We start from the raw sequence: 14,225 nt of genomic DNA on the forward strand, positions 1-14,225 counted from the left end.
GATTGAGGAGCTCTTACCCTGCGTGGTCTCGGAGTCTGACTCCTCTTCCTCTTATCCTTGCACCCATCCTTGTCTCCTCCCTGGTGTGGAGCCAGCAGAAGTGGATGCCTGGAGATGCAAGACACTTGCAGGGCTGAAGGACTGATGCCCAGGGATGCAGGATGCTCTCGGTGCCGGCTTCCCTCCGGAAGGAGCATCCTTGCCTGCTCTTGGAGAGAGGCGGCCCTGGGATGCAGCGGTGCCTCATTGGTCAGCGGGACCTGTGGAGTCTGCGGGTTGCCATACCAACCTGCCTCCGGTTCCCGGCCAGCCGGGGCGTGAATTGCCGGGTCGAGCTGATGCCAAGGGGCGGATCAGGAGTCAGGGGCAACCCGAGGCTCTGCCAGCCAGGGAGGCGTCCATCCGCCTCTGCCGGAGAGCTGGCTGGCACCACCGGGCTCCCCGGCACTCCGCATCACCCTGACGTTGCTCCCCGCCGCTCCCCGCAACTTTGCGGCACGTAGGGGGCAGGCGGGCGGGCACGGCCCGGGGGGGCGAACCCGGACACCCCGCTCCCTGTCAGCGGTCAGCTTTCGTGAGCCTGAGCCCCGGGAGAGGCATCGCCGCCGAACCCTCTGTCCCACTGCCCACCTGCACCGGAGCATCCCCGCGCAAAACTTCCCGCTGCCCGCCGCCGGGGAGCGGGGCCGGCGGCTGCCGCGCTGCCGGGCGCTGCCGCTGCCCGCTCCGCCGGGCTGGACCGGGCGCCGATGCCCGCAGGCTCGCTCCGGGCAGAAAGGTTCAGTCCTCCACCGGGCATCGCCCGCTGCTCGGAGGAGCTGGGGGGCTGTTTGGCGGCCGGGAGGGAGTGCGGCTGGGTCCCTCCCCAGCGCTGGGAGCTGGAGCCATGAGCCACTGCCAGCAGCGCTGCAAGAGGCAGCTGGGCCGGGTGATCCGCTTCTTCTACCAGTTTGTCACCGGGACTCTCTCCCAAGGTACGTGCCGCCCTGGGGGACACGGGATCTCTGTTATGTGAGAGGGGGTGTCTGTCGGGTGATCTCTGTGGGGTTATGTGGGGGGAGAGAAATGCTGTTTAGGAGCTGAGTGCTTCAGCCTCTGGCGGAGTGGTTGTACTGAGCTCCATGTGGAACAGAGCTGAAGACGGTTCCAGGAGGCAACAAAAGCCCCTGAAGGCCCCCTGTGGCCCTGGGGTGAGGGGAACGTTTTATTTGGGGAGGGGACTGATGCAAAGTCGAGCATGAAAGAACTGCAGCTGGTCTGACTGTTCCCTGACATGTCAAGGAATCTGACTCCTCTGGGGCTGGAGCTGTGCCCTCCATCTAGCTGGGCAAAGAAGCCCTGGGTGTGCCCCATAAACCAGGGCACGGACACACCCTGGTGCCTACATCTACCGGTGCTTTTGTCCTGGGATGCTTGGTCCTGGGGACAGAGCTGCATGCTGTGTGCTCGTGGCAGGACCCCTCACCCCTGTGCCCGGTCCCTGCACTGCCCTGCCAGCTGCCCAGAACCCCCTCCTCTGGGTGTGAACCCAGAACCACCTCCTAAACCCAGTGGGCATATCTTGTGGAGGTCATCATGCACCTGTGTATGCTGGGACTCTGGGTGCCCTACTCCTGCCCCTGTGTCCCTGTGCAGGGACAAAGTTGCCATCCCCATGGCCTTGCCTTGCAGAGGACCTCTGGGCTGCCCCTCTGGGCCCCGACAGCACTGGGAAGGGATTCACTGTACTGTGAGTGCAGGGAAAGCCTTGTTAGGCCAATGTGGCAGCATCACGCCTCGGAGCAGGGCTGGGACTTGCCCTGCTTTTGCCAGGACCCAGCCTGCCTGGGAAACCCCTCCCAGGTTCTGTCCCTTCCTTGCATGGGGAAACCCCTGGGTCTCCACAGCCTGTGCCTATCCTTGGGGCCAGAGAAATGCAGGGATAGCATGGAGATGCACTTGGCACAGCCCTGGAGGCTGGGACGTGGGAGCAATATTTGACCTGTGAGCCATGCCCAGCTGGCATGCTACCTTCCTGCCCACAGGGACATGAGCCCTGGGATGGAGGCTCCCAGTCAAAGCAGGGGACAGCCCCCCAATCCCAGCAGCACGCCCAGCTCTGGAGCCTGGGTGTGCCGCAGGCAGTGCCAGGTCCATCCCCGCTAGTTGGCTCCATTGGGTACCAGCCAACTTGCCCAGAGCGGAGGGGGCAGAGGATGAGTCAGCTGAGTCCAGCCCAGGGCATGAGGGGCAGAGCTGCAGGTGATGGAGCAAAGAGGGAATGGGACCTCAGGATGCTCCCAAACCCCACCACCTGCAAGGATGTCCTGCAGGTCCTTCTCCCAGTGTCCTGGGCTTTCCAGCTGGGTGCTATGGCATTGGGGCTGTAGCAGGTGTCCCCTGGGACTGGGTCTCTGGAGTGGCCATGTGTGGTGCTGAGCAGGACCAAGGGCTTTCCCTACAGCCCTGCTGGGTGTGCAGGGGACTGGGATGGGCACAGAGGGCATGGCTGGCTATGGGGCTCTGACTACCCTCACCCTCTTCTTGGTGTTCTCCCAAGCTCTGGGACCGGCCAAAGTGGGGTGAAACCCAAAGCTGGGCAGCTCTGAGTTGGGTGTGGGGCTTGCACAGCCTTCTCCCCTCTGCAGCATCCCCTCTTCCCCAGCTGCTGCTCCAGTCCTTGGGTCACCAAGATACTGACCCCACTTCGGCTGCTATCCTACCCCATCATTCCCTTTTGGGGGGCAGTGACCCTCTGTCCTTCCTGCACAGGTGAAGGAGGTCCCATGGAGCTCACCGTAGAAGGCACTGGGTGCCTGACCGGGTGGGCCCAGGGTAAGGGGTCCCCTGGCTGGGTGCCCTGGGGAGCTGGCCAAGGACGGGTCGCCAGAGGGGAAAGAGAAATGACTCAATCAATTAACCAGATTAAAACTGTGACTTCACCTCCCAAAAATAGCATTTCACCAATATTTTAATGTGCTTATTAATAATCTGCTCGCGCTCTGATTAGCAGCAAGGTAATAAGGGATCAGCTTTAACCTAAATTTAACTCTCCCTAATGGATGATGGCCCCGAGAACCAAAAAAAAGGAGAAATTCCTATCCATCAGGCTGGCCCCCCAGCAGGTCAGGAGCACCCAAGGGACCTGGGCAGCAGCTGCCCAGCTGTGCTGAGGGACCATCACCTCATTGTGGCCCAGCAGGTCCTATGGCACATTTTGTGGAGGTAGTGCCCTAACACCCTGCAGCACTGGGTGAAGAGCACTTTAGGGGTAGCTCTCATGGAGGGCAGGGGTGGCTCTCATGGAGGGCAGAGCCTGGCCACAGTCAAGATGCATGGTCCCCTCCTGAAGAGACAGGTCCCTTGATGATGGATGATTGCCCTGCTCCGTCCCCATCTGCTCCATCCTGCAGCTGGGGACAGTTCCCCAGCTGCTGGTGGTGCTGGGAGGATGGAGACAGGGACCTGCTACCTGATGGCTCTGGGTGTTGCCCCATGTGTGCTTGTGGCATGCTGTGTGCATGGAGCTGCTTTTTGGGCAAGAAACCCCACTCCATAGGTTATTTATACACCACCCAGCAGGTGGCTGGCGGGATGTTTAAATTTAGCCCTGTGGCAGGGCTGTGCTGCTGGGCAACACCTGAGATCCAGGGTGAGGGTGGCTGGGTGGGTATAACTTCATGGCTGTTATTGTTACAGCCCAAAGTGGGACAGGCAGCATGGACTCAGTGCCAGCCTGGGCTGCCTGTCCTGGCATAGCTGGTCCTGGGGCAATGTTAAGGGCCTGCTGCTCTCTCCAGTGCTGAGCCATGGACACTTTGCCAACCTGTCCTGTGTCACCTGTGGATCCTCAGAGCAGCTGATCTTGGGGGAGAGAGAAGGGAGGGAGGGAGAGACGGATCTGGATGCTTGGATTCTGCTCCCTGAAAGGGGCAAAGCTGGGGCAGTGCTGTACTCCTCACCCACACCCGGGTGGCCACATTCCCTGGATGTGGGTACAGGGTAGAGATGGGACATCTTGTATGCAAAGAGGGTTTGGGATGACACACTTGGGTTCAGTGTGTTCCTCAGCCATATATCCCATGGGGCAGCAGATAGGGCCAAGTGCTGTGAAGTGACCAGAAGTGTCTCAGGCATGGGTGCAGCTAATCCCACGTGGTTTGGGATCTGTGAGTGAGTGTGCCCAAACCCACAGTGGCACTGTCTAAATGCACCCAGCATCACAGAGCAGGAACCAGGCTGGTTGGCTCTGACCCCAGGCTGGGAAAAACAGATGCTGATCGCAGACACCCCTGGGGAGGTGCTGTTGTGGGACACAGAGAATGAGATACCAGTGCCTCTCTGCCAGACCCAGCTCTCCAGGATGGCAGAACTGCAAAGACACCTTCCTTCAAGGCCCCGTGTCTGGAGCAAGGACGGACACAGGCATCAGCAGAGATCCTGGCAGCATCACTCCCAAGGGAGCCCCGTTTCCAGGACTCCCAGCTTCACCTGTCGTGTGGCAGCAAGGGGCTGAGCTCTGAGGATCCCAAGGTCATCAGGGAACTCAGAGCAGCCCTTGGGCTGTGGTGATGCCTTGCTGGCCCCATGGCACTGAGACACAGCCACACGTGTAACGAGCCCCGTCTGTTCTCTGCCCCCTGCTTCCTTCTCCTGGCTGATGGTGCCACTCTCCCCCCGGGCCAGGAGGGTTATTTTTAACTGTTTGCCATGTGCTGTCTGAGCACAATTAAGGTAATTGGTTTGGGAGCCTGGCTCTCACACAACGCTCCCAATTACCTGCCTGCCTGCCCGTGCGGCCCCCCGCCTCCCTGCCCGCGGTGGCCGGCTCCTCTGGCAGGGGGACTGCCGGGACAGGGCTGCCCCAGATAGCACGGCGGGGCTGGGTTGGGGGCGCGAGCAGGCACAGGGGATGGAGCCATGGAGAGGACATCCCTGCACAACGACAGCCTGCTCTATGCCTCCCTGATTGCCATCCTCCTCCTCATCTCCTATTGGTTCACCACTCGCTGCTTCAAAATCATCAGTGGCATTGAAGGTACGGGGCTGGGGACATGGGGGGACAGGGTGGCCCGCCCCATCCACTTCCACAAAACAAGTGGTGAGGCGAGCCACTTTGGTGTGGGAGAGGTGGACTGGGGACTCCCTCTCTGCCTCTCTGAGAGACCTCCATCTCCTCCTCAGCCACTTCATTTGTTCCTCCTGGCCCTTCTCTGCTGTGTGTGAGAGCAGCCGGTGGCAGCCCCGGGGCTGAGCTGTGGCTCAGGGCTCTATCCAGGGCTGCTCTGGGGTCCACCATGCTGCCTGTGTTTAGGTACTGCTGCCCCTTGCTGTGAGGTGGGGATGCAGATGGACTCTCTGGAGCCTCCCGCTCTTGTAGGGTGCCCAGGGCTCATGCTTGGGCCTCAATCTGCATTTTGGGGCTCTGGGTCCCTTTGGGCGTGACCCACATCTTTGATCCTCAGCTGGTGTGCTGGGGAGCTCTGGGATGTGGTGGGGGTCCCAGTTTCCCCGGTGAAGGGTCTCTCCAAGCCCCGCTGCAGGGGGGTGTGAGAGCCGGAGGTTTGCAGGGTGAGACTCCAAGGCAAGGAGCAGGGCAGGAGGGGTGAAACTGGCATCACGAGTCCGGGAACGTGCAGAGCCTCTCCTGCCCGGGGTGTGCATTGCTCCATCCATCCATGAGACTTCTCTCTGCACAGCTCAGCCAGGGCCTTGAGGCTCTTCGCACAGCATGGCCAAACGCTGACTGGCTGCAGGGGCAAGGAGCACCCCTGGGAGCAATGCCCCTCAGTGGGACGGGGGGCAAAGCCCTGTCCCACACTTCTGGTGGGGTATGTATGCTTTTGAGCATCCCCTGCAGGCAGCTGCGGGTCTGGCTCCATTGGTGAAGTCCCACGTGTGGTCCCATGTGTCTCCTCCATCCTGGGGGCAGCTCCAGATGGAGTAGCATCCCCAGGGACCTTGGTGAGGTGAAGGGGTGGTCCTTTGTCACACCTGGCTCATCTGGGGCTGCCCTTGGTTGGAGGGAATATGCTCTGGGAATATGCTGTGGGGAGTTTGGTGGTGCTGGGAGCTGGGCACAGTGTGTCACAGTGGGACATGGGACCAGTGCCGGGTGCCTGTGCCGGTCCTGGTGGGATTCTGTGTCATGCTGGCAGCAAACAGTGGAGGGTTTTATTAATGGCTCCAGCATGGAAATATGTAATCCTGACATGGTGGCCAGTGGGAGAATTATCACTGCTCCGCTGCAGAGGATGGCTGGCACGGGAGAGGCACAGGGGCAGGTGGGGAAGCTCCATGACTGACCTGCCACTGTGCCCTTCAGCCCCAGCATCCCACGATGCTGCCAGAGACACATGAGGGGCTGACGATGGCCCGTTCACATGGGCTGATCAGGTTCCCTTTGCAGAGAAGCTGCCCTAAACCCTCTGGATCAGGCTGGAAGGGCTCATCTCCCTCTATGTTTGGCCAAAATTAGGCTGCAAAAATAGACTCATGGCCTGCAGGGCAGGCATCGGCACTTGGAGCAGCTGGAGGCTTGAGGAAAGGATGGGTTGTAACTGGGGCTCAGCAGGAAAAGTGGCTTTAAAAATGCAGTTGACATCAGTGGGAAACTTCCTGCAGGAGTGCAACAGGTCTGTGCCACCCCAGCCTGGAGGGATTGACTGGAGGGCAAAACTGGGAGGCGGACACATGAAATCCAGTCTCAGTGCCTGAAAACTCACCTCTTTCCAAATAAAGGAAATGCCAGGTCTGAAAACTTGCAGCCTGAGGAATGTTTCCTGAGGGAAGACTTTCAGCTCTTTCCCCAGGAGGCCTCTGATGCATCTCTGGCATCTTCTGCTGGTGTTAGAACAACCGTGGGAGCGTGCCCCAGGTGGGCAGGAGATGCTGAGCCCAGTGGCATGGAGCCACTAAATAGCCAGGCTATGCCACAACCTGGGACTGACACACCAGCCCTCTCCATCCCCTGCCAGAGGACAAACCTGCAGCCTACTGGGCCGGTAATGGGGTTTCCTGGGAGACTGGCGTGGGGCAGCCCTGCTGGGACCTCTTGCTGGGGGTCTGCTCAATAGCCTGGAGATGGCCACCCCGCTGTAGCTGTGTCAGCTGGCCTTGCTCCTGGGGCGAACTGGGAAGGGTGGGGGGCAGCAGTGGCATGGGGGCAGCCCTGCTCCCTGCTTACCACACTCGTGCTGGAGTTAGGACTGGTCTTGCATCGTATGCCATGTGGGAATTATCCACCTGGAGATGGGCAGTGCCGGTGGCATCCCTGGGGGAAGACCACAAGGGGTGCTGACCCCTGGTGATAGGCAGTGACCGCAGGCACCTGGACCCCCGGTGGTCCCTGTGGCTTGTGATCAAACAGCCAGGCAAGGGCTGGAGTGCTGTTAAAAAAGAGCAGGAGAACTCAGTTTAGCCCCATTGGCTGTATGTGGATGTGCTCGAGCCACATGGATGCCAGGGTCACCCTCTGTTTCCAGCTGCTCTGTGACCTTGGCTGGGTTCCTAGCCCCTGCATCTCCTCCTCTCCTGCTCATTGCTGCACCACTTGGGGGTCTGGCAGTGTCTTGGGCATCCTGCATCAGAGCCTCTGCTCCCAGCCTGTTCTCCCAGACCTGCTCCCCATCTTCCCTTGGTGTTCGTAGCAAAACAGGTGGAGCCATCTGCCTGCTTGGAAATGGGGCAGTTGGAGTTGTTGCCCCAGACATTCTCCAGGAGGGAGACGTTGAAGTGTTCAGCCAAGCTGGTCCCCATGGGGCAGACACATGTCTGGGGCACAGAGGACAAACCTGAGTCATCCCCATCCTGGATGTTTTGCCAGTGCCCAGCGTCCTGCCCCTCCCCGTGTCCCCCCCTGGGAACCGAGTGCCTTTTAATATCTGTGGCCTGTTCCCTTAGCAACTGCATTAAGCAAATCGATGGAGGTGGTGTCATTGGAATGGGAGGGCATGCCTTCTTTTCCCCCTCGACCCCCCCATCCTCACCACCCCCCACGCCTCCCTCCACTTGGCCTCTCTCCACTCTTACTCACAGGCACGGCCCTGCTCTGCCTGGGCTCTCGGCCGTGGCTCCCTGAGCCTCCCGCCACAGCCCCGCGCTGACCCCTCACTCGCCCATGGCTGATGGCGGGTGCCCCTGAGTAGGGGGTGGCAGCTGAACCCCCACCAGGGACACAGGCAGGTGTCCCTGGGATGCAGGGTCTGGCGGCTGATGTGCTGGGGTGAGGGGGCTCAAGGGCTGTGGTGGGGAGGGCTGGGGGGTGAGGGGCCATGAGACACCCCCACCATGAACCTGGAAGGCCTTGAGATGATTGCAGTGCTGGTGGTCTTGGTCCTCTTCGTCAAGGTGCTGGAGCAATTTGGCCTCTTCGAGCCTGTGTCCTTGGAAGGTAACGGGTGTGGGCGGTGCTGTCACCTTCGGGGACACAAGGGGCAGGTGGTGGGTGTCCAGAGGTGCCCCCGAGGATGCTCCAAGGCTGCTGCATCCATGAGAGAGTCCTGGGACATGGTGTCCGTCGGCTGCTTGTAGGGGCACAGGGTGCAAGGAGCAGAGCATCCTGCCTGTCCCAGTGGCTGGGGATATGGGGAGGGGACAGGGCGGGCAGGGTGTCTGCTGTGTGGTGGTGACTTTGATGTGTGCTGGAGTGCTGTGGGCTGGGACTGTGCGTGAGCATATATGTGGGCACTAGGGTGTTTCGCAGCCCCTCCACAGGAGCAAGGTGTTCCCAGAGACCATGGTCACCTCAACCCTGCACACGAGATGTTGGACTCAGCACCAGGCTGCAGAGCAGCCAGGCTCAGGCAGGATGGGTGCATGCTGGGCTCCCTGCTCCTGGCTCTCCCCAAGGCCCCCTGTGACCCTTGGGCAGGGTGGGAGGACACAGAGGGAGCCGTCCAGCTATGGATGGGCTGTGCGAGGCGCTGAGTGGTGTGCATGGGACACACTTGGCAGAGTCTGGATCCACTCGGGGTACTCTGCTTTGTGTGTGGTGGGAGGGAGGTCAGGACTGCTTGCCTGGGTGCTCCCTGGGCTCCCAGGGTGTGAAGGGTCCCACCCAGCCCCTGCCCATGCCTGTACACTCCTCTCTGAAGGATGCCGCAGCCTGCCCAGCCCCTGTCAGGGCATGCACAGTGTGAGGAGGAGACAGAGAACTTCCCTGGTCTACTGGTGCCCTGGGATATTCCACTCTGTTTCTCCAGCACTGGCTCCCACATGGGCTGGGTGTAGTGGTGAATACTCCCCTCCACAAGCAGTGGAGCAGGCAGCACCCTGAGGCTGCACCTAGCGGTTGGCTGTGCCTGGGGATAGGGAGGGAGGGAGGGGGGCAGAGCAGGGGGATCTCTCCCTCTAACCCTGTGAACCTGATCGGACAGGAAAGATGGGTGCTTAACTGCTTGCTAAGTCCCTGTGCTCCAGCGGCAGATGCACTCCTAGGTGGATCATACCAGGAGGAAAACTGAGGCAGGAGCTGACCTAACTGACAGACATCCTGCCTTGTGAGTGCCAGGGGAGGGCATGATGACTGTGCCCAGGGTGGATTCCCCCTCCCCAGTTCTGCTGGTGATTTGGAGGTGCCTCCCCCAGATGCTGCTTTACCCCTTCCCAGTGTTTTTGCTTCCCCCTGTAGCTGCCCGAAGCTTTGTGCCAGAACCGGTGGCATTGATTGTAGCTGTTCTGCAGCTCCCAGGTGCAATGGAAAGAGTGGAGACAGAAAGCCCCCAGCCCCTGCAGCAACCCTGCTGAGGGGCTCAGGACAAGGCAGGGGCTGCTCCTTGCCTTGTGTGGCTCCTCTGTTTCCTGGGGCACACTCCTTGTCCGCCTGCAATTGACTTTTGCCTAGCATGGACCAGAGCGGGACATCCTGTGTCCACCCTTGTCCTGTGTCCACCCTGGTCCCGGTCATCTGTCACCCCTCCAGAAGGAACGGGGCATGCCTGTCCCCCTCCACCCACACTCTCAGGCTGAGGAGCCGCAGTTCCCTCTGGCTTTGCTGGAGATGCGCCCCAGCTGTGAGGGTGGGAATGGGATCCAGGTGCCCTGGATTGCCAGCAATTACTCCCATTGCCTAAAGTGGCCCAGAGGAGAGGGAAACATGTCACTTGAGGGACAGAAACTGGCTGAGGTTAAGCTGAGCCCTGGGCACTGTATGAGGAGTCCTGTGTGTGAATGACAGTGGTTTGGGATGGGGGTGAGATGCTGTTGCATGGGTTGCTTCCCCTCTTGACTTGAGAGGCAGCAGGTAGGATTTTGCTCTCCAGGGAAGGTCCCAGACAGTGTCTGGGGCTGGAAAATAGTGTGCCCCTCCAGGGGTTGTTTACAAGCCGTGGCTCGGTCAACAGTGACAGCCCAGAGACCGCAAAGAGCCTGAAACCAAACACTAATGGCTCGGGTCTGCTAATGGACACCAGGCTCTGCCACCTGCTCCGGAGCCATCGATGCTGCTGGCCATGCTTCCCCTGTCCCGGCTGCTGGCCCATGCTCTCCCTGCCCCATCCCTGCTGGTCCCCTGCCGTGGCTGTTTGTCTGCACAGGCTGTGCTGGTTGTATCCCATGGATAGATTGTGCTGGGAAGTGTCGTGACACCACAGTGATGGGCTGGGAATGGAGCAGCTCCAGAGGGGACCAAGCCAATCTCTCTAAGCCTGGGGAATGGTTCAGTGGGAGCATCTTGCAACAAGATGCTGGGGGAATTCCAGGCTTGCTGCATTCCCAAACTCAGCTGGATGAGGCCCCAAGCACCCCATCCTTCATTTGGAGCTGGCACTTTGCTGAGAAAGGGCTTGGACAGAAGTGCTGACTGTCTGCGACCCCTTGTCCTGTCTGCTTGGCGCTGTACCCCCTTGGATCCTGCCACAGGCTTGGTGGCACAGGCACAGCCATCGTCTGGCAGCAGCAATGGAGCACCTCCCATGAGTGCACTGTGCTCCAGGATCTTCAGGGTGATCAGTGCTGGAACTGACATTGTTTACCAGCTGGATAATCAATGATGGACTGTGTTACCCTGCCTCTGCCCTGTGCCATCGTGCCTGTCCCCAGCCCTGAACATCTCTTGGCAGACCCAGGTAGGAGGCTCTCAGACCCCTGCTGAGAGCCTGCTTTGGCCAAGTGCTCAGGATGGGGCAGGTGGAGAGAAACACTATCAATTTTGCCTCTTGAAGTGCAGCATCAATAATTCAGCGCAGAGCAATCGGTCCTGGCTGGGAGGAGGGATGGCAGGAGGGAAAAGGAGGGAGAGCCACCCGCGTAGCCCAGCCACAGATTAATATTAAATGAAGTTGCAGATTGCTGTCGGCAGGATAATTGGTGCCTGCCCGGGGCTGTTCCTGCCTTGGCTGTTCAGGGTACGTGCTGGAGGGCAGGCAGGATTTGGGGTGCCTTGGAGAGCCCCCAACATGGGGTGTGCTGGCCTCTGCCTTCCCTGGAGGCTGCTGCTGCAGAGCTCAGGATACAGAGAGAGAAGTAGGGCTGGGAGGGTGCCAAACCCTTCCAGAATCTGGGGAGAAACAGGAGGGAGCAGCATCATGCCTGGGTGCCACTGGCACCCCAGATGGTGCCAGGAGGGTGGTGGCAGTGAGCAGTATGCACACCTCCTCATGGCTGGCTCAGGGTGAGGGTCCCTCTGGAGAGGGGAGAAAGCAAGCATCCCCAAGGTGCTGGCGAGAGCAAAGTCCCGTGCCAAGCCCTGATTCCTCCTGCTTTCCAGGAACCTCTTTGGCAGGAGTGCTGCGTCTTGGCTGCAGGAGGGACTGGCCCTTCGGGGTTTGATGCTTTGGTGCCTGTGCTCAGGGCATCATCCAGCCTGGTGGGTTTGACAGACCCCAGAGGTCAAGGTGAGCTTGCTGCAGGGGGGTAGATCTTGGAGCATCGAAATCTAGCCCATAACAGCTGCAGACACTCCAGGCTGAAGTTTGGGGTTCCCTGGGCTGGGCTGCACCAGAGATTTCCCCATATGCAGTGGATTTAACCCTTGCCTTTCCAAGAGCTAGCAGGTTTGCCAGGCTCTAGGGCTGGGCAGGATGTGTTGGCTCTCCTGGCAGCCCTGAGCTCCCCAAGGTCCACAGCACCTGTAGTGCACCCTGTGCCTCTGCTGCTGCATGGTGACACATCCTGCTCAGCCCAGCCAGAGCTAATTAGCTTGTTGAATCTCTTCTCCCTCCGGCCTTGTGTTAATCACTTTTCACACTTCTTCCTTCCTGATTCCCTCTGGCCTGATTTGCTCTTACTGTTGCTGATGTGCCTGGAGAGGGGAGCAAGGGGACCCAGCTGGACACGGAGCAGGGCCCCCACTGTGTCCCAGGATGGGCTCTGAGCCAGCAGATGGAGGGGCAGGAGACCACTTAGCCACAGAGAAGTGAGAAAATCACAGGCTGGAGAAAAAGCAAGAAATCTAGAGAGCAAAGGAGCCCATTGGGACAGCCTTTCTTTATAGCCCTGCTCTGTTGGGGGAGGGTGAAACCTTCAAGTGCAGTGGGAGAAGTTGGCACTCTCTAGTGCAGGGTTGTGTTAGGCTGCAGGGTGCTGTGGGAGCTCAATGGGGTCTCCTTCACCTCTCCCCTGTGAGGGGCAGGACTAGACCCCAGGACTGGGCACAGGTGGGAATACAAGTGCCCTGGACTGGGCTCTAGGTAGTATGGAGTCCATGGTCCCCGGAGCGCAGGTAGCAGGACATCTGATGTGCCATCCATTCTTGGCTGCAGCATCCCCTCCCAGGGATACAGGAAAATGTCTCATTCCCCCATGGGTGCCTGCCCTGGGGCTTGTTGTGCTGCTGGGGCAGGAGGTGGCCTCGTCAGAAGCAGCTTTTAGGTGAGAGGTGCATAGACAGCTGCCAGAAAGAGACTTTCTAATAACCACTGTTGCCAGGCTGGAATCTGTCCTGCTGCCCTCAAAGCAGGACTTTGGCTGGGCTGTGGGGAGCACCCACCCTGGCTATCCCCGACGTGCTGCCCTCCCTCCAGGCAGCACCCTGTGGGGCACGTTTGCACCCTGTGGAGCACATTTCTCTCCAGCAGCAAGCAAGGTACCCAGGGCTGGCAGCCCCCAGCCGTGGCTGTGACTGACTTGCTGGTGCAGTGATGCAGAGGAAGAGGAAAGAGATGAGGGTTGCAGATGTCTGTGGAGGTGATCAGCAGACAAGGCTGAGCTCCAAGGCAGGGAACTCCTGCCATGCAAGGTGGGGACACTGTTGGGGGGAAGGTTTGATGGTTTGTGATGCGGCAGAGGGGATTTCCTCGGCAGAGCTGGTCCCTGGGCTGGTGGCAGCAGTATCCCTGTAGTGTGTGATGAGCTCGAGGGTCCCTGCAGACTGCTCAGCTCCAGTGCCACCACAAGCTGCTGTTGGGGTGGAAGTCAGTGCAGCTGATCCTCCTCCACCTCCACGTACCCACTGGTGCCAGTTCTGCACCCCTTTGTAGGTACCTGTGCCAGGCTGTGTAGTGCAGGCGTGCCTTGGGGAAGACCTGATCCCTAAGTCCCTTGGGAAGTTCCGTGGACTCTCCTTCTCTGCAGCCTGTGGTCCCGAGGGACCACAGTGGGTGCCAGGTCAGGAAGAGGGAGGGCCAAGGCAGGTCTCTCCTCCCCTGCCCTCCCCTCTCCTGCGTTGCTGGGTCTGTTGCTGCCAGAGCAGCTGCCGGCTGGGGCTGCGTGTCTGGGGGATGGCGGCTGAGGCACCCTGGGACCTGCAGGGGCTGCAAACGGTGGGCATCATCCTGCTGCTCTGCTCCAGCCTCAAGATACTCCATGCCCTGGGCATCATCGACCTCACCAGGGGAGGTGGGATGGGGACAGGGATGGGGATGGGGTTGCAGTGAGATGGGGATGTTGTGGTGGAAGTGCTCCTCCTATCCCAAGAGCTGCAGGGTGCTTAGGGGAGTTTTTAAGGATTAGTGTGGTTTAGGGCTTTTTTGGGGGGAGGGGGGCATTGGAGTGTCTGGCAGCATTAGGATGTAGGGAACTGGGGAAGTAGGGGTGTCTGGGGGTGTTTCAGAGTGTTAGGATATTGGGTGGGAATATTTGTGGACATTGGAATGTGTGGTGTTGGGTGCAGGATGCTAGAAATGTAGGGTGTCTGTGAGCATTAGGGTGGGGGATATCTGGGTCTTGAGGCACTGGGACGCAGTGATGTGTGGGGTGCTGGGGGATGGAGACTGTCTGGGCTATTGGAGTCTCAGGGCAAGGGGATGCAGAGGGCTAGGCTTTGTCAGATGATGGGGAAAAGGACTGCAGGTAACTGCGGCTGAGGA

General features: G+C 59.9%; 1 protein-coding gene across 4 annotated transcripts in view; it reads left to right on the forward strand.

The window, feature by feature from the left end:
• Positions 1 to 14,225, forward strand: part of KCNIP2 (potassium voltage-gated channel interacting protein 2) — a 43,980-nt gene that overhangs the window by 19,065 nt on the left and 10,690 nt on the right. The window contains exon 1 of one of the 4 annotated variants that reach the window (XM_069019865.1): positions 10,101 to 11,045. The exons of 2 other annotated variants lie outside the window; for them this stretch is intronic. In XM_069019865.1, coding sequence (XP_068875966.1) covers positions 10,967 to 11,045 — 79 coding nt within the window. In that variant the 5' untranslated portion in view covers positions 10,101 to 10,966. Of the gene's footprint in view, positions 1 to 10,100; positions 13,756 to 14,225 lie in introns of those variants that run through there. One more of the 4 variants, XM_069019869.1, reaches the window with a different exon arrangement.

The sequence above is a fragment of the Aphelocoma coerulescens genome, chromosome 6 (assembly GCF_041296385.1).
Source record: "Aphelocoma coerulescens isolate FSJ_1873_10779 chromosome 6, UR_Acoe_1.0, whole genome shotgun sequence".
Taxonomy (NCBI): Eukaryota; Metazoa; Chordata; class Aves; order Passeriformes; family Corvidae; genus Aphelocoma; species Aphelocoma coerulescens.